At 46.6% G+C, this 23,123-nt stretch overlaps 1 protein-coding gene across 5 annotated transcripts in view; it reads left to right on the forward strand.

The window, feature by feature from the left end:
- The window catches only part of cep350 (centrosomal protein 350), a 190,560-nt gene that overhangs the window by 52,957 nt on the left and 114,480 nt on the right, over positions 1 to 23,123 (forward strand). For 4 of the 5 annotated variants that reach the window (XM_070887454.1, XM_070887458.1, XM_070887457.1 and 1 more), the window contains exons 7-9: positions 2,522 to 2,635; positions 17,844 to 17,957; positions 22,192 to 22,332. In XM_070887454.1, coding sequence (XP_070743555.1) covers positions 2,522 to 2,635; positions 17,844 to 17,957; positions 22,192 to 22,332 — 369 coding nt within the window. The remainder of the gene's footprint in view (positions 1 to 2,521; positions 2,636 to 17,843; positions 17,958 to 22,191; positions 22,333 to 23,123) is intronic. The other variant, XM_070887459.1, reaches the window with a different exon arrangement.

The raw sequence follows: 23,123 nt of genomic DNA on the forward strand, positions 1-23,123 counted from the left end.
CAAGCCTTGGCCATGCATGTGGAACAGTCACCTTGCTCCCAGGATCCTGCCAGTGTGTCTTCCAATAACTTCAGGGGGGACTCTTGCTTCACACCTATAAATAAAGACGTGCATTTATTTAGCGCCTTTCACAACCATAAGACAACCCAAAGTGCTTTACAACCAATTAAGTACTTTTGAAGCTTAGTCAATTTGCGCACAGCAAGCTCCCACAAAAGTAATATGATAATGACCAAATAATCTGCTTTGAGAGATGTTTGTTGAGGAATAAATATTGGCCAGGACACCAAGTAGAACTTCCCTGCTTCTCGACTATTACATGGGATCTTTTATATCCACTTGAGAGGGCAGACTGTACCTCAGTATAATGTCTCATCCAAAAGATGGCACCTCCCAACAGTGCAGCGCTCCCTCAGTACTGCACTGAAGCATCAGCCTGGATTGTAGGCTCAAGTCTCTGGAGTGGGACTTGGACCCACAGCCTTCTGACTCAGGCAAGTGTGCTACCCACTGAGCCACAGCTGACACCGTAGTAAAGCACAGTACTACTACAGAATGATCTGTGGCACGATGTGTCGGGGCTCTCCCGCAGGCTGCCTCCACGCTTTTTCCAGTTGAAAATAGTTCTTTTGGTTGACTTCACACCTGTACTGATTTTTTTGACTAGTGAATGTGGACTCACTAACTATTAATGAGGCACAGTCACAGTGCTCCCAATCGCTTTGTTTTAAATCCGATTTGTTTTAAGCCCTCGTCCATGCCTTTGATACCGCTAGACCTGACTATTCCAATGCGCTCCTGGCTGGCCTCCCACATTCTACCCTACGTAAACTAGAGGTGATCCAAAACTCGGCTGCCCATGTCCTAACTCGCATCAAGTCCCGCTCACCTATCACCCTTGTGCTTGCTGAACTACATTGGCTCCCGGTTAAGCAACACCTCAGTTGGAAAATTCTCATCCTTATTTTCAAATCCCTCCAGGGCCTCGCCCCTCCCTATCTCTGTAATCTCCTCCAGCCCCGCAACCCCCCCCCCCCCCCCGAGATGTCTGTGCTTCTCTAATTCTGCCCTCCTGAGCATCCCTGACTATAATCGCTCAACCATTGGTGGTCGTGCCTTCTGTTGCCTGGGCCCCAAGCTCTGGAACTCCCTCCCTAAACCTGTCCGCCTCTCTACCTCTCTTTCCTCCTTCAGGACGCTCCTTAAAACCTACCTCTTTGACCCTGTGCTAATTTCTACTTATGCGGCTCGGTGTCAATTTTTTAAATCTCATAATACCCCTTTGTAAAGCCTTGGGATGTTTCACTATGTTAAGATGCTATATAAAGGCAAGTTGTTTTTTTTTTAGCTTTAGGAGAACACTGGATCTCCAGTAAACAGATTAAAAAGACAAACTAGTGACACTTGAAACCTGCTGGAACTGTAGCACAGGCTAATTAGCCTTTGTGAAGGACCAGTGCTTCAAAATCTGGCGCACTATTAACTGAGTCCTTGGGGGATGTTTATAAATGCCTTATGGGTTATTGCATTCTAAGTTTTAAATAAACAAATAATTCAGGAGATTTAGTTTGTCATTGAAGACTCTTCTGTTTCATTGTTTAGCAGAGCCCTGCTTTAAGGTATTGCATTAGGAATTGTCATACACAATGATATGCTTTTTAAGCTTGAGGTCCATACAGTACCGAATGTGGTTGGTTGTTTCACTAAAGCAGTGCTTTTCCAGTTTAATTTATGTGGGTGGGAGCAGATCATTGCGATATTCCATGCACAGAAATAACTTTTTTCCCATCTCCTCTTTCCCCTGCCACCCCCAAAATATCCTGAAGAACATTTTTTCTCTCCATTCTTGGGATGTGGGCAAGGCTGGTAGTGCCCATACCTAACCTACCATAGCCTTGAACCACTGCAGTCCGTGTGGATACTTTGCTACAATTGAGTGGCTTGCTTAGGCTACTTCAGAGGGCAGTGTAGAATCATAGAATGATACAGCACAGAAGGAGCCTGTTCGCCCATCATGCCTGTGCCAGCTCGTTGGTAGAGCTATCCAATTAATCCTATAAAAACCGCGCTACCCTCCGCAACCCTCGCCATTACTTCATCAAAGAAGTCAATCAAGTTAGTCAAACACATTTTGCCTTTTTCTGAAAACTTGGCTTTTGTTTTTTAGCCAAGGTGTTCCAGGCCTAGTTGGTGGATGAGATTTGTTCTTGTGGAAATAAAATAAAGAATCCCAAAGATACCTTGTGATAAAGAATCCCAAAGATACCTTGTGATAAAGAATCCAAAAGTTTCTTCTGCTTTCTGGAAATGAAATTCTAAATTTTCAGCTGTGTTGTAGCTGATTTGCAGACCACCAGCCAGGAGGGAGATGCTCTTATGTTGGCCTATTTTCTGAGAACTTGTCTTTTATTTTCAAACCAAGATGTTTGTGACCAGCCTCGTTTGTGGATGAGATGTATTCCTGCAGGGAGATCATTGTCTCATATTCAGCGTTCTGATCCTCGGGTCTTTTTCATTTCAGGTTTCAACCCCATGGAGACCAAAATCCGAACTCCTGATGGCAAAGTGTGGCGTGAGGATGACTTGCACAATATCAGCAGAGACCTGTACCGGGACTTCACACTCCAGTTAGCGGGTAGGAACACTGCCTGTGCTTGGGAATATAGGAACATGAGTAAATCTGTCCCTGGGGCCTGTCTGCCATTCAATCAGATCATGCTGATCTGTATCTCAATTCCATTTACCTGCCTTCGCTCCATATTCCTTGATACCCTTTGTAATGTATGCACCTGTGAGTATGCTCACCGGTTTGTAGAGTGGCTTAGCCAGTCACGTGATGTTCACAAGACTCAATAAAACTCCAGCCAGTTGAGTTCAGGGGATCCACGATGAGACAGGCGGTTGAGAGTCTGGTGGATGAACTGGTAATGTATAGTTGATAAACCTTTGCTAATAAAACAATTAGTTCTTCGTAGCAATGTGTTGCTATGAATTCTTAAGCAAAGAACCCACGAAGCAAATACATTCCACTCTTACCTAACGAAAATCAATAAATCTCAATCTTGAAAGCTCCAATTGACCCCCAGCATCCACGACCTTTGGGGGGATAGTGTGCCAGATTTTCACTTCCCTTTGTCAACCACTGCTTCCTGATATCACTCCTAAATGGCCTAGCTCTAATTTGAAGATTCTGAGCAGTGGTGGAGCGGGGGAGTTCTGATGGTTAGTGTGCTGTGCTGTCAGATTTGAGTCTGTTAAGTTCCAATGCACATTGAGATGACGGCCTACGCACTCTTTGACTGTTATGGTTTTTGAACCAAATGACTGGGTTCTGAGTGAGTTTGAGTCCCCTCCCTCTTCAAGCCAAAGGGAAGATGTTGACAATGTAGACTGGAATAGGTGATGTGGTTTTGGGATGGTGCCTGAGGCACATTGGTAGGGTAGAGTTGGAGCTTAGCACCTGCATGGATCAGGAAAGATGTTACATTCCCCAACATCAATGAAGAACAGCAGGGGGTACACAACAGGTAGAAATTGCCCCCCCGTCCGAAACGGGACGTATGCACTTCGTTTCAGTGGTTTTTACCACAGCTGTGGTTGAGGTCACCTCTTGAGTGAAATTCCGCTCTTTGTTGTTTTCTTTTACTTGGATCCAGAAGTCTCTCTTAATGAGGGCAGTAACTACACTTGAGGGGCGGAAGTTGGGTCGGTGAGTGCACTTGAGGGGCGGAAGTTGGGGGCGCTGCAATGGCGTCATCACGGCAGCGCGTCACCATGGCTCTCCCCTTCACTTAAAGGGGAAAGCCTTTGCAATTTTAAAACGTCGGCCCACTGGGCTACCAGGGAGGGTTTCGGCTGGGCCAGCGGCCTGGCCCCCAAGAGGGCGTGCCAGGCTGCCTGTTGGTGGCTTGGCCAAACCAGGGGGCATAATTGTCGGGCCAACATGGCAGTCAGTCGACAAAAAGAAAACGCAGCGACAGTGCATCCTCCCCTTTAAGGGAAGCCGCACCGCCATTGCAGAAGGCCACAGCATCACTGGACCCCTGGGAAAAAACAGGTTTTGGCACCGCCAGGTGGGCTGAAGATTTTCAGAGGCGAATGTCGCTGTGTGGGGGGGGGGGTGATAGGTCGGCGGTGCGCACGGTGATGACGCGTTTAACGTGGATCGGCGGCAGTGGAGTGGTAGAAGGGGGATTGGGACACCGCCGGGAAACTTCGGGGGGGCAGTTGGGCTATCAGCGGCTATTCCACAAAGTTGATGACCACTCCATTCCGCAGCGTGGCCGCCGATTTGCGGTGGTAATGGGGCTTAAGGAGAGGGGATTTCAACCCCAAGGTGTCCAGGAGGTTTGACGAAATACAATTGTAGAGTTGCTGGGATTGATTAACTTTCGCTGGTATTGGCTATCTTCAGATCGTTCAGGAAAATAACACAGCTGGAGGTTATTGTGTTAACAGACAGAATTCATTTCTTCAGATTGGGCTGCCCTAAGAGGGGTAGTGAGGTTTCTGTGCCTGACCCCTGACTACACCAACTTGCATTTATATAGCGCCTTTAACGTAGTAAACCACCCCAAACTGCTTCGTAGGAGCGTTATCAGACAATATTTGACCCAGCCACATAAGGCAATATTGGATCAGGTTGGTCACTGAGGAAGGCTTTAAAGTATATCGTAAAGAGGAGACAGATGCAGAGAGGTTTAGGAAGGGAATTGCAGAGCTTTAGGGTCAAGGCACCTGAAGGCACAGCCACCAATGGAGAGACAAAGGAAATCGGGGATTCACAAGGCCATAACTGGAGGAGCGCAGAGTTCTGAGGTTAGTGTGGGGCACAGGACTGGAGAATTTTGGATATGCTGGGTTTGTTTTCTTTGGAACAGGGGAGATCTTATTGAGGTGTATAAAATTATGAGGGGCCTAGATGGAGTGGATAGGATGCATCTATTTCCCTTAGCAGAGGGATCAACAACCGGAGGGCATAGATTTAAAATAATTAGGGGGAGGTTTAGAGGGGATTTGAGGAGAAATTTCTTCACCCAGAGGATGGTGGGGGTCTGGAACTCAATGCCTGAAAGGGTGGGAGTGGAAGAAACCCTCACCACATTTAAAAAGTAAATGTGCACTTGAAATGCTGTAACCTACAGGGCTATGGACCAAGAGCTGGAAAGTGGGAATAGGCTGGATAGCTCTTTGTCGGCCGGCGCGGACATGGTGGGCCGAAATGGCCTCCTTCCATGCTGTAAATTTCCATGATTCTATGATAGGAGGTTAGTGATTGGGAGGGGCGAAGCCAGGGAGGGATTTGAACACAAGGTTGAGAATTTTAAAATCGAGGCATTGCTGGACAGCGAGTTAATGTCGGTTAGCAAGCACATGGGTGACGGTTGAATAAGCTGAAGTTTTACGAAGGGTGGGAGACCAGCCAGGAACCCAGGAACAGCTTCAACATTTCCTGCTGGTGGGTCAGCCTCTAAGGTGCTGTGCTCCACCATTTTATTCCCAGTGAGGTTGGGTGACCGGGATTTTTGACACTGGGAAGAGAACTGGTATCCGCTGTCCATTCTCCTTTATTTTTATTTCCTTTTGCCTTCTGTGGCAGGATCACCTTTCATCAGAACAAGCTAACTTTTGAGCAATATATTATAGATGTTGATTGCCAGGAATTTCTATAGCGAGCAGGCTGGCTTGGAGAGATATGCAAGATCCACACGTGTGTACCGGTCAAGTCAGTGTCCTAAATGTACCGACTTCCTAGTTGTTCTGCAAGGAGTGTCGTGGCTGCGTTTACTGTCTTGTATATGTGACTCTTACTGTGCTTCTTGCTAGATTTTGTAGTTTACTTGTAATAGTTTTAGATAAAGAGAATCAGTAGCTGAAGACCAGCATTATCTGTAAGGACTGCAATCTTCTATACTGCACTGAACTTTCCACATTGCTCTGGAGCCGTGTGCTAACATGTGAAACTTGACTCTCTACTGCAGTCAGTCCTGCGAAGACCAGTCTCTCTACTTCTATTAGTGTTACTGACTGTGCAGGGCTGCCTCCTGTTAGTGTCACTGTGCAGGACTCCTGTTTGGCGTCCCTGACTATGCAGGAACTTTGCATCGGGCGTAGATGATACAAGTACGGTGCAAGCACGTTTCGTTGAGGGACATGCTTGTACCTGCGGAATTCTACCCCAGTAATAGTGCCTTAGATAGACTGCACATTAACGCAAGCATCACAACTGTTGGTTTTACCCAATTTTCCCATCTCTACTTTCCACAGGTGCCATTTATATCCCACTCCATTTTTGCCCTACTCCAATGTTGTCTACCTGTGGCCTTCCTGCACAGTCAACAACACTTGGGTCTTGTACTGTCCGTCAGAGCTCTGATCTCTCCCTCTGGCCTGCTTACCCTGCTGAGCTGGCTCAGTGCGTCATTGTGCTTTTCATGACACAAAATGGCTCCACAGTGCAAGTGTGTTGCTGCACGAGACTAGCTCTGTCAGATTTCCCAGGAGGTCCACCCGCTGCGTGGGCTCAGAACAGCTAATGTCACGGTACCAGCGCCCGGGAACAGTGCTCACAATGGGGGCCTTTTTTTTCCCCTTCCTCTGATTCGGAGCCGCCTTAGGCAGAAATTGAGATCAGTTAACAGGATGACCATGGAACAGCAGTTTCCATATGTTGGTTTGGCAGCTTGAAACCTGGACCCACGAAAAGTAAGATTGTCTCAAGTAGCCATTCTTCATGTATAAACCTAGAAAGTGAGGCAGTCAGTAAGCTCTTCGGCAATGGAGGGCATCACAACTGAACTTTCTAAGTATAAAAAGGAGGAAGCAGAGTAGGAGTTATGGGCAGCTTTTCAGGGTGGTTGGAAGTGCGAGGTGGTATCCCGCAGGGCTCTGTTCTGGGTCGTCTACTGTGCACTCTGTCTGTCAGTCATTGGGATATAGACCGAGAGGGACTGGTGTTGAAATGTGCAGATGATGGTATAGTTAGTTCTTTATAAAAATTCTGGATAAATTGGATCTAAGCAAACTTTTCTGCCATGTGGAGAATTTAAGCACAAGGGGTCACATTTATAAATTAATGACAAAACGTTAGTGATGGAGAAACTTCCAGAGACCATAATCTGGGACAACGTTTATTTTCACTTGGAAAACGGGTTAATAAATGGCAGCCAACGTGGGTTTGTTGAAGGCAAATTGTGATTCTTTGATGAAATAACAGAGGGTGAATGAGGGTAGTACGGTGGTTGATGTGTATATGGACTTTCAGAAGGCATTGATAGATTACCACATAATAGATTTGTTAGCAAATTGAAGCTCATGGAATTAAAGGGACAGTGGCAGTGGTGATACAAATGTGGCTAAGGGACAGAAAGCAGAGAGTAGTGGTGGACAGTTGTTCTTCAGACTGGAGGGAAGTGTGCAGTATTGATCCCCAGGGGTTATAACACTGATCTTTTTGATACGTATTAATGACCTGGACTTGGGTATAGGGGGCACAATTTCCAAGTTTGCAGATGACACAATACTTGAAAATGTAGGATTTGGAGGATAGTAGCAGACTTCAGGAGGACATGGAGCGACTGGTGAAATGTGCAGACACATGGCAGATGATATTTAATGCAATGTGAAGTGATTCATTTTTGAAGGAGGAATGAGGAGAGGCAATATAAATTAAATGGCATAATATGACACAAGAACATAAATAGGAGATAGAGTAGGCCTTTTGGCCCTTTGTGCCAGCTCCACCATTCAACAAGATCTTCTACCTCAACTCCACCTTCCTGTGCTATCCCCATATCCTATAATTCCCTTAGTTCCCCAAATATTTATCAACCTCTATCTGAATATACTTAACGACTGAGCATCCACAGCTCTCTGGGGTAGAGAATTCCAAAGATGTACCACTCTTGAGTGAAGAAATTTTAACTCATCTCCGTCCTAAATGGCCAACCCTCTATTTTAAGACTGTGACCTCCATGTCTTAGGTTCCTCTGCCAGGGAAAATATCTTAGCATTAACTTGGTCAAGCCCCTTAAGAATGTTATATGTTTCAATTAGATCACCTCTCATTCTTAACTCTAATAATATAGGTCTAGTCTACTCAATCTCTCCTCAAAGGACAATACCCTCATCCCAGGAACCAGTCTAGTGAACCTTTGTTGCACTCCCTTGAGGGAAGTATGTCTTTCCTCAGGTAAGGAGACCAAAACTGTACACAGTACTCCAGGTGTGGCCTCACCAATGCCCTGTATAATAATAGTAAGACTTCTTTACTCTTGTACTCTAATCCCTTTGTAACAAAATCGAACTTACTATGTGCTTTCCTAATTGCTTGCTGTGCCTGCATGTTAACTTTCTGTGATTCATGTACAAGGACACCCAGGTCCCTCTGAATGCAAACATTTCCCAGTCTCTCAGCATTCACAAAATATTCTGCTTTTGAGCTAGATGGGCCGAAGGTAGTCTCCTTCCTGAAACTATTGCTATATTACTACCATAGGAAGCTACAATGGGATATTGATAAGATGGGAGGGAAAATGAGCTTGAAAGTGGCAGGTGGAATTCATTGTGAGTAATTGTAAGGTGATGCATTTTGTTTAAAAAAAATTGTACTCTGAAGGGGAAGCTGGCTAGGTGTTGTGAAGAGCAGAGGGATTGCGAGGTGGGGGGGGGGAGGGCAGGGAGTGACAGAACAGGTTCCCGGAACATTGAAGGTAACACCTTGGGTTGATGAGTATAAAAAAGAGCTAATGGAATTTAAGGGTTCATCATGAGATATCGAATATAAAAGCCAAGAGGTAATGAGGAGCTTATATAAAACCCCAGACCTCAGTTGGAGTACTGTGTGCAGTATTGTGCTCCACTCTATAGGAAGGATATTGAGGCTCTAGCGAGTGTGTAATGCAGATTCACTGGGATGCCTGGTATGAGGAAATACCAGTACAAAAAGACTTGGAACAAATGGGGACTTTTTTCTTCAGAAGAATGCAGATTACTTTCCAATATGACAAGTATTTAACATTGTGAAGGGCAGGGTGGATAGAATCGGACTGTGTTCAGTTGTTGAGGGGTGAAAAATGAATGGCCACAGATACAAGATTAAATGCAAGGGATTTTAAACCGAGGGCAGGAGAAATGTCTTCATACACACAGCTATGAGGCTGTGGAATTCACTGCCAGGGATAGTGGTTGAGGCAGGAACTATGCCAACATTTAAGATCAGATCGGATAGGCGGATGGAGAAAAAGGGGTTGAAGGGATGTGTGAATGGGTGAGGGAGGTAAAGAGAGGGAGGGATAAATGTGATTAGGATTATTTGTTCACGTGGACAGTAAACACCAACATGGACTGATTGGGCCGAGTGGCCTTTTTACATGTTGTAACTTGCACGTGTTTCACTGAACTTGGCTTCACCTGATATCCGTGAGATAACAATTTCCAGCAAGTATTGCAGGAATTCCAGCTGATTGTTTTATTCCCCTCTCTAACTTCACTGTGCAGAGGTCAATTAGAGAGCAGTTAGTGTGGCACTGGCTGAGATCCTGTAACTCTGGGTAGACATGGAACCTTCTGGCCTGTACAACTTGGAGCAACAGTAGTATTACACAATTCACCATCTGGGGACCTTTCACCTGTTGCTATTTCTGTGCTTTGTACCCTGACACAGTACATTGAACGTACAACAGTCCAGTCTTTTTCCTTTTAAAGGTCATTGTTTACATCTCCTACGGGCCCTCTGCCAGTTTCTGGAGGTGCTAATCCTGTTGGGGCAGAGAACCTGCCCTTCAGGCAGCGACTGCAGTGCCCTTATGTGGCTTGGTATACAGTGGATGTGAAAATCAGCAGTAGTTGTGTAGTATAAGCAATTAAGGGATCAGTGTAGTGCTATATTGCAAAAGCCCTATTATTTACCATGTGATCGATCATCTGTCACTTCCTGGTGGTTTTGAATGTACATCAATACAGTGTATTGCTTCCTTAGGCAAATGGAGAAATGGTTAAATAACCCCAAACCATTTAACAAAAGGAGAAATGCTTTCCTGTACGTTAAGCCACGTACTGTCGAGAATGCCGCTGTGCATAGTAAAACCACAGTGTTTAGCTTTCATTCTGGTCCCTGCTGACACTTGTTGATGTATTTGTTTTGTACTGCCCCATTTCAGGTCTCTTGGTGTTCCCCAGGTGGACTCCCAAGTCCTCTCCCAATGTGGCTCTGTGACTGGTACCTATGCAGTGCATCAGAGCCTGGGGACTCCCTCCTCTTCCCACCCGCTCAACACAGTATAGCTAACATCGAGAAGTCAGCATGTGGTGAATCATGATGCACTGTGGTACACTGGACTTTTTGCTCAGCTGTCCTCGGTGACTCTGGACGTTGGAGGGAAAAGTTTTGGGAGTCCTGCTCCAGATTGTTGTTCCCAATCGCTGTTCTGGGCATTTTGAAAATAGGATTACATCGGATATATGGCCCAGAAACAGGTCATTCGGCCCAACCAGTCCATGCCGGTGTTTATGTTCCACTCGATCCTCCCGTCTTTCCTCATCTAAATCTATCAGCATAACCCTCTATTCCCTTCTCCCTCATATCCCTGTCTAGCCTCCCCTTAAATACATCGCTACTATTCACTTCAATCACTCCCTGTGGTAGCCAGTTCCACATTCTCACTACTTGCTGGGTAAAGAATTTTCTCCTGAATTCCTGATTGGATTTCTTGCTGACTGTCTTATATTGATGGCCTCTAGTTCTGCTCTTCCCCACACGTGGAAACACTCTCTCTGTATCCACTCTATCAAAACCTTTCCTAATGTTAAAGACCTCTATTGGAATACCCCTCAGCCTTCCTTTTTCAAGAGAAAAGAGACCCACCCAGCTTCTTGTTCTTTCCTGATCTGTACACCCCCACATTTCTGATATCATCCTTGTAAACCTTCTCTGCACCCTCTCCGGTGCCTCTGTCCCACCTGTGACAGAGACTGTAATTCCCGTATTGGACTGTTTTTTTTATTCGTTGCCAATCTTTCCAATTCTTTGTCAGATCACAAACGCCAGAGGTCACCTTGCACACATCAAGGATCACCCTGCGCCAATGCTCTTAGCCAAAAGGCCTAGAGCCCAAGCACCGTTCCTGGAAGTATTGCAATACCAGGTTCGTGCCATGGAGGTGGATGGGTCAGGCCCCCCACACACCTCCGTGGAGGTGGATGGGTCAAGCCACCCCACCCACCTATTTCCAAAAAGCATAGGAGAATCACCTTCCTGATCCAGGGAGAACCACGTTGGGGTCATGGTTACTCCCCTGTCAGGTCAGTTACGCATGATCTTAGCCAAAAGGCCGAGGGAAGCGATGTATTGGACTGTTCAGTCACCTGAGAACTCACTTTTGGAGTAGAAGCAAGTCTTCCTTGATTTCGAGGCACTGATTATGATGATGATACCCTTTTTATAATATGGCGACCAGAACTGTACGCAGTACTCCAAGTGTGGTCTAACCAAGGTGCGATATAGGTTTAGCATAACTTCCCTACTTTTCAATTCTATACAGGTTGAACCTCCCTTATCCAGAACTTCCTTATCCGGAACCATCCCTCATCCAGAACCATTCCTGGCCACTGGGTGGCGCATGCGCAGAACTCTGACATGAACAAATTGAAGTCCTTCCTCGCTGCTGACTCCCACAATCGCTGGCCTGACCCCGCGATCCACCCGTCCCCGTGTCTCCCCCACCCCCTCCATGATCTCTCTGCCGCAATCCCAGCCCTGATATCCCCTTGCTCAGTACCTGTACCATCCAATTTAACTTGACCACCCCTCGTCCTGAAAAATCCCTTATCCGGAACAGACCAGATCCTGAGGGTTCCGGATAAGGGAGGTTCAATCTGTACCTCTAGAAATAAACCCTCATGCTTAATTTGCTTTTTTCTTTTACAGCCTTGCTAACCTGTGTCGCAACTTTTAGCGATTTGTGTATTTGTACTCCGAGATCCCTTTGTTCCTCTACTCCATCTAGACTCGCACCATCCAAGTAATAAGTGACCTCTCTCTTTCCTACAAAAATGTAATGCCTCACATTTATCTGTTGAACTTCATTTGCCAATTACATGGCCATTCTGCAAGTTTATTAATGTTCTCCTGTAATTTGTCCTCAGTATTGACTGTCATCCCCAATTTAGTGTCATCTGCAAATTTAGAAATTGTGTTTTTGATTCCCAAGTTTAAATCGTTAATATAAATTGTGAACAGCAGTGGTCCCAGCACTGATTCTTGTGGAACACCACTACCCACTTTCTGCTACTGTGAATAGCTACCCTTTACCCCTACTCTCTGCTTTCTGTCTTGAAGCCAGTTAGGTAGGATTGGGCTTGTGATGTTCCCCCAGCCCACAGTGAAATAACCCATTGACATTCACCGCCCAAGCTCATACAAGAAGAATAGTTACTTGGGAAGGCACTGCAATGCTGCTGGTGCCATGGAATTGTACCCCAGTGAGAGTGTGTATATTCAGGTTGGGCCAGGGACAGAACTTCTTTCATAATCTGTACAATAGTGACCCTTCGCTGCTCCCTTTCTGCATAGGAACTGTCCCACTTTTGTGTTTTCTTTAAACTAGTTCACTGACATATATACACTTCATACAACAGTTCTTCATTAATGGGTCAGGGCAGCTAAATCATCGACGTATGATTTTCATTGAACATAACATAAGAAATAGGAGCAGCAGAAGGCCATTTGGCCCCTCAAGCCTGCTCCACCATTCAATAAGATCATGGCTGATCTGGAGAGAAGGCTGACAGAATTGTTCCTAGAGCTTTAAAGTTACATTTGTAATAGTGCTTCCTAATTCTGGTTTGGCTTCTCATGCAGGGTATTATTTTGAACCATTATTAAAATCTGCTATTTTGTTTCATGGCTCGTCGCAGGTTACTGTTTTGTGATGCTTAATTGGTGGGCAAACTTGCACATTGGGGCATCTGTCTTTGTGGGTGCACTGGGTTCCTCTTTTATAAAGAACCCCACAGAGCAGCGGGACGAGCTCCCCGTGGACAGGGAACTGGAAGCGGCTCCCTTTCCTTGAGCGTGTCGTCATCGATCCATATTTTTGGAGCTGGACTTATTTGCCTTTTGGTGCGCAGCTATTGGAAGGGGTGGAGGGTCTCTGGTAACTCACTCGCATGGAGTGAAAGTGTCCTTAAAAAATTCAAGAAAACTCCTGTCCCTCTGGAGCAACTAATTTTTCTTCTTCGTTTGGTAACTGATACTAAAATAAATCCTGAACCCCAAACACCATTAAACAGTTTCCTACGTTACAATAGTGACTACACTTCAAAAAGTACTTCATTGGCTGTAGAGTGCTTTGGGACATCCTGAGGTTGTGTAAGGAGATGTATAAATACAAGTCATTCTTTCTTTAAACACCTAAGGCACTCTGTAATGTTTTTAAATGAAGCCTTTACCAATGATACGTGGTTATTCCTTCTGTTATTCTATCTTTATATTTTAGCTTTCATTTCACACTCAATCTTTCCAGCTCCTTCACTGTTTTGTTTTCTTGCTTTCCTCTGCCTCCCTGTTTCCGTTGTTTTTGAAGATGTGCACAACTTTAAAAAAGAGACTTATTCAAATGTTCTGATTTAAGTTCTGCCAATGATAAAGCAAGAGTAAATCTGGAGCACTGCTTCAAACTACAGTAGGGCAATTGGGCGCAGCTTTAAGCTTGTAAATAAAAACAAAATCTTCACCAACAAATGCCATGGATTTGTGGGTAGTGTAATGCAGACAAAAACTTGTGGATATTAGAGGTGTTTTCTTGTGGATGAGCTTAAGATGGGCTTTCCTCACCTGTGTGATTGAGTCTGGATTGTACAGATTGAGGTATGGCTGGGTTAAACTTTGACTAGAAGATCATGCCCGAGGCAGGAAGTACTGCACTTGAAGCGTGGGAGCGGGGAAGGGGCTGGAGGAGAGGGACTGGTGGTGAACTGGAAGGGAATCGGGATATGGGGATTGGACGGGAAAGTGATTGAAGATCAGTCATGATCTTATTGAATGGAGGAGCAGGTTCAAAGGGCCGTATGAGCTCTTATTTCCTATGTCCTTGTGTTCACATGCTGGGTGAGTACTCCATCTAAGGCTGGCAGAATTTGTGCCTGTTCATTTTGAAATGTTACCACCACTTTTGCAATTTTCCATAAGGGCTGTGATTTGCTGTAAGGGTTGGATTCGTCAGTTAATCCTGCAGCTTATCTAGTCTTCTAATACGTGGTATACTGCAAATCAGCCGTGGGCTCACATCTGACGTGAAATGTCAGTGTTTGTCGCTTGGATTCAGCGGCTTGTTTGCGTTAGTGGGGGGGGAGGGGGGCTGGGGGGAATGTTACTCAGAATGGGTGCCTTGGCTTTCTGTGGTTGCGCTGTTTTGAAGTTGCACCCCCACTGTTTGCAACGGACTGCTCTGGAGTCGGGGCTGTTGCGTGTAATTTCATGTCGCTGGAAGCAACCAGCAGAGAGGGAGTCCCCCACTGCCATACAACATAGGCGGTCCCTCGAAATGAGGATGACTTGCTTCCACGCCGAAAAGGGATGAGTTCACAGGTGTTTCAATGAAGGACCTAATATTCCAGGTCACGAACTACACTTTGAAGGGTGGATGATGCCTGTGCGTGGATTTTTTTAACGTGGGGTGGCCGATGCACACCAGCCACCACACGGGCTTGACAGAGCCAGGTCTTGGTCCAGTGGCAAGGATTGCCCAAGACGACTGGAGACCAGCTCTGCTGCACGGACCTAGTGCGCGTACATATCGCAGTGTGGGCTGGCCCGTGCTGCCCCTGGGCCCTTGCCTCTTCTGGGCCCCGAACTCTCGCCTCTCCTGGGCCCTGGTCACATCCCTCTACGAACTCTTGCCGCTCCTCCACCCCAACTTCGCCACTTCTGCTGTATCTGCCTGCATTGCAGTCAGCCGTTGCCCTCCTGCAGCAGCACGCACTGCTCCCTGAAGTGGTATGTCGCCGCACGTTGCTCCCTCTAATGGCCCAGGCCTGCTGATGGTCTTGCAGGCCGGGATCATGCCGATTTCCGGGCCGGGCCGCTGCACGTTGCTCCCATACAGCAAACATATTAGTCATTTATGGGAAAATAATGCCAGACTATAATTCTAATAAACTAAATACTAGACTTGCAGTCTCCCTTTAACAGTTGCATTAACTTCACATTTAAGCAGGTTATTTTACACCCTGGTTCATTGTGCATTCCTCCTTGTGCAGCTTTCTCAGAGTCTTGAGGGAGAGGCTAAAAATAACTGTTTCTAAACCTGTGCTAAACAACGGAACGCACACATTGGCTCGTGGAATTAGAACGAGGCTTGAGAATGAAAGTGGGTCAAGGGAAGGAACATTTGCTGGTTGCAGTTTCTGTGCTAATTTCACAGTTTTGCTGCACGTATCAAGATTTTCTGAAAGTATCCATACAGTTTGCATCGAGGCTTTAAAGACTGAATGTTACAATACCCTTTAGTCCAGAAGGACTAGTCTCGTTGGGACTCAAGGCAGTTGAGCCTCAGTATTAGCGGGACCATTAGTTATCAAAAGCCACCAATTGGGCTCCTCTGATGGCTCAGCATGTTGATATCGCTGAACACAGCAGCCCCAGGCTTAATCCTTGGTCGGTGCTGAGTTAGCTGGGATGGTTTTGGGGAGGGGCGTGAAATGTCCTTGGCGGCCCTGGGCCAGACAGGAGGAAATCAGCTGATTGCTATCCAATGGGAAGTTTCTACGTATGAGGACGCTAATGTTGGTGCGTCTATCCTCCCAGAGGATTTGTAGGATCTTGCGGAGACATCGTTGGTGGTATTTCTCGACCAGGCCAACATCCCCAGCATTGAAGCACTGACCACACTTGATCAGCTTTGCTGGGCAGGCCACATTGTTCGCATGCCAGACACGAGACTCCCAAAGCAAGCGCTCTACTCGGAACTCCTTCACGGCAAACGAGCCAAAGGTGGGCAGAGGAAACATTACAGGGTCACCCTCAAAGCCTCCCTGATAAAGTGCAACATCCCCACCGACACCTGGGAGTCCCTGGCCAAAGACCGCCCCTAAGTGGAGGAAGAGCATCCAGGAGGGCGCTGAACACCTTGAGTCTCATTGCCGAGAGCATGCAGAAATCAAGCGCAGGCAGCGGAAAGAGCGTGCGGCAAACCTGTCCCACCCACCCCTTCCCTCAATGACTATCTGTCCTACCTGAGACAGGGACTGTGGTTCTCGTATTAGACTGTTCAGCCACCTAAGGACTCATTTTTAGAGTGGAAGCAAGTCTTCCTCGATTACGAGGGACTGCCGATGATGATGATGATGAAGAACTAGGATGGTTTGGGGGAGGGGCGTGAAATGTCCTTGGCGGCCCTGGGCTAGACAGGAGGAAATCAGCTGATTGCTATCCAGTGGGAAGTTTCTACGTATGAACTTCAACTGAGGAGATGATTATGATGTTCCTCATGGTTGAATGGCCTTCTCACTCGGAGGACCAGCGAACAATTAGCACCTGTGCAGCTATACGCCAGTTGAGTTGACACCTTTTGCAGGGGGAAAGGGAGACACAGAATTAGCAAGTAGAAAATGTCCCCTCCCCCCCCCCCCCGCAGCCAAGTCCCCAGCTATTATATGTTATATAATTGTTCACGGTGTCGGGTCATCCCAGTTACACCAGGGTGGATTTGACAATGACAGGACAGGTGCACTTAAAGCAGCTGCACATGTTGCACATGCATTCCTGTCCTGTGTGGGCTCGGAGGTCAGACTGTCATGGCCGGACACATCACGACGACCCATTGGTAACTGCAGCTGCCACAGCTATTTTAACTTTGCACCCGTGACACTTTTAATCAGGCACTGAGCAAAACTGCCGCTTGTCGGATTTGGGGCCTCCAGATCAGAGTGTTGGTCGAGTCCTTTTAGCTAACTGATTCGGGAGGCTGTTGGATGTAATCGGGTAATATGAAGGAGTACAAACAAAGTTTTTTTTTTCCCGATCTGCTGAGATTTATTGTTTATGCAAATAGGGGGTTGAAATGGTCTTTAAGGAGCTTGTACAAGCTGCCCGAATGTGGGAACAGTGAAAATTCAGCATCCACAGTTACATCAAACCAGTTACACGCTTGTTATCACTGGTCCATTGTAAGCTGCTCCTATAGAATCATAGAACAGTACAGCACAGAAGGAGGCTATTCAGGCCATCGAGTCTGCGCCAGCTCTTTCGAAGAGCAATCCAGTCAGTCCCACTCCCCCGCTCTTTCCCCAGATCCCTACAGCTTTTTCTCTTTCAAGTATTTATCCAATTCCTGTTTGAAGGCTGCTACTGAATCTATCCACCATCCTATCAGACAGTGAATCCAAATCCTAACCACTCGTTTTTCCTCATGTCACCTCTGCTGCTTTTGCCAGTCACCTCTGGTTATCGACCCATCAGTCATTGGGAACAGTTTCTCTTTATTTACTCTATCTAAACCCTTCCTGCTTTTAACCACCTCTCTAAAATCTCCTAGCCTTCTCTGCTCTAAGGAAAACAGCCCCTGTTTCTCCAATCTATCCACGTAACTGTGTAATCCCTCATCCCTGGAACCATTCTGGTAAATCTCTTCTGTATCCTCTCCAAAGCCTTCGTGTTAATTGATCCTGATTGTAAAAGATGCTTTAAAACAATGATTGATTCTAATAAAATTATAAAGTATAATTTATACTCGTGTGCCAATTACGCAGCTTACTTGGATTAAGTTGGGGTTGAATGAAAGTGTAATTTGCCCCATGTGGTGCCGACAGTGGTAAACTCGTGTTTTCCTTCCCACTGTTAACAGAGAGCAGTAAGATGAAGGAAGCTGCTTGTGAAAAAAAAACAGAGAAGAGAATCACTAAACCTGTGCGGAAAGTGCAGAAAATAGCTCGCTCGCCGAGCCCGGATACTAAACCGAGTGAGTAAACCAGATTTTCTATTCAATTAACTAACTTTTGAAAGAACAAAAGACTTCAATTTATCTAGCGCCTTTCACGACTACTTTACAGCCAATGAAGCACTTTTGGAGTGTAGTCACTGTCGTAATGTGGGAAACCCGGCAGACAATTTGCGCACAGCAAGGTCCCACACACAGTAATGTGATAATGACCAGATAATCTTGTATTTAACTTAACGTTCCAGTGACGCAACACTTTTCGTAGACAAATGTGACATTTCCATTTCAAGTCATCACTTGTGGCAGGTGGACACATCCATGTACACTTAGCACACGCACAGAGGGTGATTGTGATAGTATTTTAATTATTATCCCGACAAGCAAATCCTTTCTTTTTGCAGATGTATTTTAAATTATCCAACCAGTTCAAGTTGCATGTGCACCATTGTAAAACTCTGTTGTGGATTTCATCTATTTACACGTCAAGAATTGTCACTGTTTTTAAGTTACCTACCATGTTTGTGCATCCATTGTATTCCGTCCCTTTATGCTTTCAACCCATCCACCATTGCTTCACTTATCTTGTCTCGACTCTTTTTGTTTGAAAGAGGTTTATATTCTCTGGACTGGGTGGTATGGTGGGTTCGGCATCTCTGGGAACTGGGTCCAGGCCCAGCCCAGACTAATTCAAAAGCCTCTTCTGCCTGCTAGCTGTAAGAATTCAATGAAAAATTAATTTGGGACAGCCTGTCTCCAGTTCCGTGTGGGCACGGGCAGAAACCCTGCCCCTAATTCAGTACCAGGCCACGAGGGCTGGGGTGGGAAATGAAGAATGTCACACTGCTGTAGGGTGGGGCTGAAGCACATTAAGGGAAAGCAGAGGGAGGCTTGCTCTAACTTTGGCAGTGCTATACCTGACCTTGGCTGCATGGTGCTAACACTTGGTTCCGACAATTGAAGGTTCCATTTCTCCAGACCAGCATCCTTTTTAAAAACTCCTTTTGAGGAAGTTCCTCATTTTGAGCCCACTTGTTGTCTAATTTAAGATGCCGATGAACCCTTTGTTGGAATTGTGTTCAGCTGGAGCTTCAGGTCATCGGATTCTGCCAGTAGCTTCCATTTGACTAGTGGGCATATGAAAAATGGTTGGAACAGTGGTGCTTGGTCTTAGACAGTGTAGCTGTGTAATTGGGGGGGATGTAGGATGGTGGCGCGGGGGGTGGTCCTGGGTGGCGCGGTGGGTGACGTGGAGTGCAACAAGTCCTGGTAGGAATGTACAGGACCAGAACTGGTGGTTTCAGTCCATCATGCCAGCCAGTCTGAGTATAGCTGCTATTGGGAGCACACTGCATGGGGAATTGGGTATAAACTTGTGCCCTATTTCTTAGCTCTTCAGAGCAATGAGGCAGCAATATACTGTACTACATTACCTCTCTACCTGCACAGTACTGTGTGTTTCTTTTCAAACTGTGGCTATTAATATACTTGTTAAAAGTGTGGAGCAGCATCCCTCTGCGAGCTGCCCCTGATCCCTGTGTTTGTTCTTTCCATGTCGCACAGGGCCTCTTAAAGTAACCTCTCTCAGGCAAACCTGCATGGCGTGCAGTCTGCGTGCTAAATATAGCAGAAGGGCTGCAGCAGTGAGCCGCGTCTTCTGATGTCTTGCCTTTTGTGCAGCTGCTGGGGAGAGAGAAGAGGCGGGGGGAGGGGATTTGCTGCACTGCCTGACACTTGTTATGGATGGCTCATCAGCACTTCCTATAAATAGCCTCACAGCTGAAGGAAAGCAAGCAGCAGACTCTGCTTTTAACTGCGTCTTGCTTTTGGGCTAAGCTTTGGAGATCATTTTCTCAAACAGTGAACTGATTGGTAGTAATTGGGTCATTCCTCTGCTAATTATATGCAGAACGCTGGCTAACACATTATCTGCCGTGACCATCCGATTTCACACACATTCGGGAATTTCTTTACAGACACCCCCGCTCCATCCCTTCTAATTATACCTGGCGGAAAGAATCGGTGGTGGGGGGGGGAAAGGAAATGACCTTATCTGCCTGTCATTCGCCAACCCCTCTACCTCAGTTTTCAGCAAAACCCAGCCTGCCTGGTTCCTGGTCTTGCTGTTGCCAGAATTCAACACCCTGGTTTCTCGGGAGAAAATTGACACCGAGCACTGTTGGGTCAGGCTAACTCGGCATTGATGGGGGCAAGTATCGCGGTTGGGTGAAGTAGACCTCAGCTTGGCTCACCGGTAACACTGCCGCCTCCGAGTCAGTCGGTTGTGGGTTCAGGCGTAGGACACAAGCACATAATGTAGGTTGGCCCTTAAGTGCCTTGCTGAGGGAGTGTGGATGGCAGCTGTCAGACACAATATTAATCCGCGGCCCTGTCTGCCTGTTCAGATGGACATAGAAGATGCAGCTACACTATTTGAAGAGAAGGGGTAATTGCCCAGTGCCCTGACCACCTTTGCTCCCTCAACCCACACTATGAAAAAACAGTTCAACTGATCGTCCATTGCACTACTTTATCAGACCTTGCTGTGCTCAAATTAGCTGCTGCCTTTGCCTACTTAACAACAATGACTATACTTCAAAAGTCATGTGTTGACTGAGTTATTTGGGTCGTTCTGAGGTGGTGAAAGGTGCTATAGAAATGCAAGTTTGTTCTCTAAGTATTGGTCTCTTTTTGTGTTATGGATGATGCCGTAGCTTTGTTTACTCTCTGTGCACAGAGTGAGCTGTTGATTCCCCAATATCAACAACTGACAATTAGACACTTTCCATCATGCAGGCCTGAGAGGGCTTCACAAGGGAATGCAGAGAAATGCAATCAGGAGATGGGAAAAGTGAAATGGAAAACTGAAAACACCATCAAAGGAAGGTTTAGGAGGCTTTCCAAAGAAAGGAGGTGGATGGTAATGCACAGTGGTTTGAGGGAGCGTTCTAAAGCCTTGGGGTATCGTGGAGAATGAACAGTAATGGGGAGAGAGTGCGAAGCGGTGAATGCGGGCAGAGACAGAATAATGGAGAAGATCATTTGGATAAGGAAAGGGAGGCTGGAAGGATTTGAAAACAAAACCCTTGAGCGTGGAACGGTGACCTGGAGAATGAGAAGAGCAAGAATGGTGGGTGACTGCGTGAGAGAGGATTCCAGCCGCAGACTTTGAATAAATGTTGGAGGGGCCGGTGAGGGCATTTGAAAAATGATTCAAGAACTAGCATTTATATCGCACCTTTTATGTGTTGTCCCAAAGTTCTTCACAGCCAATGAAGTACTTTTAAAGTGTAGTCACTAATGTAATGTAGGAAACGGGGCAGCCATTTTGTACACAGCAAAGTCCCACAAACAGCAATGCAATGAAGATCAGATAATCTGTTTTAGTGGTGGTTGGGGGATAAATATTGGTTCGGTCACCAGGAGAACCCCCCTGCTGTTTTACTAGTGCCGTAGGATCGTTTACATCCATCTGAGAGGGTTCTGGCTCAGCTTGCTCTCATCTGAAAGACAGCACCTCCGCCGGTGCAGCACTCCCTCAGTACTGCACTCCAGCGTCAGCCTAGATTATGTGCTTAAGCCCCTTAAGTGGGACTTGAACCCACAAACTTCTGACTCGGAAGTGAGAATGCTACCCACTGAGCCGCAGCTGATGCATTAGAGTCTTGGTAGAGAAAGGAGATGTGAAGGACTAAGTGGGTAACGCTCTGGAGGTGTAAAAATGCACTCTTGGTAGCTGGCTGGATGTTGTGTAGGAGTGACCACATACCATGAACCAGAACAGAGAAGTTGCATGCCACTTGGCTCAGTCTGCGTGAGCAGCTGGAGCTGATAGAGCCAGAGGCGTGTGGTGTTGGTCGGAATCGGAGAGGCTGACTTTGGTTTCGGCATCATTGAACTGAAGGACATTTCAGCTCCTCTGTGCCTTGATGTTGGATAACTGGGGATTGAAGTGAAGGCACAGTGAACATGATGGGGAATGGGAAGAGAGGATTTCTGGGAGAATAGCGGGGCTTATATGGGAGTGCAGAAACTGCAGGAAGCTGCAGGATATATATCTATTGCTGCGAGGACCTTGTTGGCTGTCACGACAATGCAGAGTTGGATTTTGATTATTTGTGCACTGTCCCAAGGGAACGTGCTTCGATGAAGATTTTGCAGAATGAGCAGTTCGCGCTCGCCAAGTCACTGTTAAATTATTCAAAGATTGGCTTCTCAAGAGTTCAATTTGTAGATGCTGTTTTTTTTCCCCACTCAGGAGCCCATGTTATCAGCACAGCCACCTGGCGTGAAGGCCAGAAGTTGGTGAAGATGGTTCTGGGACCTGCATCTAAGACGGTGAAGGAAAACGAGGTGGTCCCCAGCCCAAGAGCAGGGAGAGGGAGGAATGCCAGGCCAAGTGAGTAGCTCAAACCTTCTGATCTCGGCTGATGCTCTTGAATATGTTGACCTGTGCCTGCAAATGTAACCGGATCTGGCAATGCTAGGTCATCATCATCATCATCATAGGCAGTCCCTCGGAATCGAGGAAGACTTGCTTCCACTGCTGAAGTGAGTTCTTAGGTAGCTGAACAGTCCAATACGAGAACCACGACTCTGTCACAGGTGGGACAGACAGTCGTTGAGGAAAGGGGTAGGTGGGACTGGTTTGTCGCATGCTCTTTCCGCTGCCTGCGCTTGATTTCTGTATGCTCTCGGCGATGAGACTCAAGGTGTTTAGCGCCCTCCTGGATGCACTTCCTCCACTTAGGGCGGTCTTTTCCCAGGGGTTCCCAGGTGTCAGTGGGGATGTTGCTCTTTATCATGGAGGCTTTGAGAGTGTCCTTGTAATGTTTCCGCTACCCACCTTTGGCTCGTTTGCGTGAAGGAGTTCCGAGTAGAGCGCTTGCTTTGGGAGACTCGTGTCTGGCATGCGGACAATATGGCCTGCCCAGCAGAGCTGATCAAGTGTGGTCAGTGCTTCAATGCTGTGGATGTTGGCCTGGACGCTAATGTTGGTGCGTCTGTCCTCCCAGGGAATTTGTAGGATCTTGCGGAGACATCGTTGGTGGTATTTCTCCAGTGACTTGAGGTGTCTACTCTACATGGTCCATGTCTCTGAGCCTTACAGGAGGACGGGTATCACGACACCCCTGTAGACCATGAGTTTGGTGACAGTTTTGAGGGCCTGGTCTTCAAACACCCTTTTCC

The sequence above is a fragment of the Pristiophorus japonicus genome, chromosome 8 (assembly GCF_044704955.1).
Source record: "Pristiophorus japonicus isolate sPriJap1 chromosome 8, sPriJap1.hap1, whole genome shotgun sequence".
NCBI classification, from domain to species: Eukaryota; Metazoa; Chordata; class Chondrichthyes; family Pristiophoridae; genus Pristiophorus; species Pristiophorus japonicus.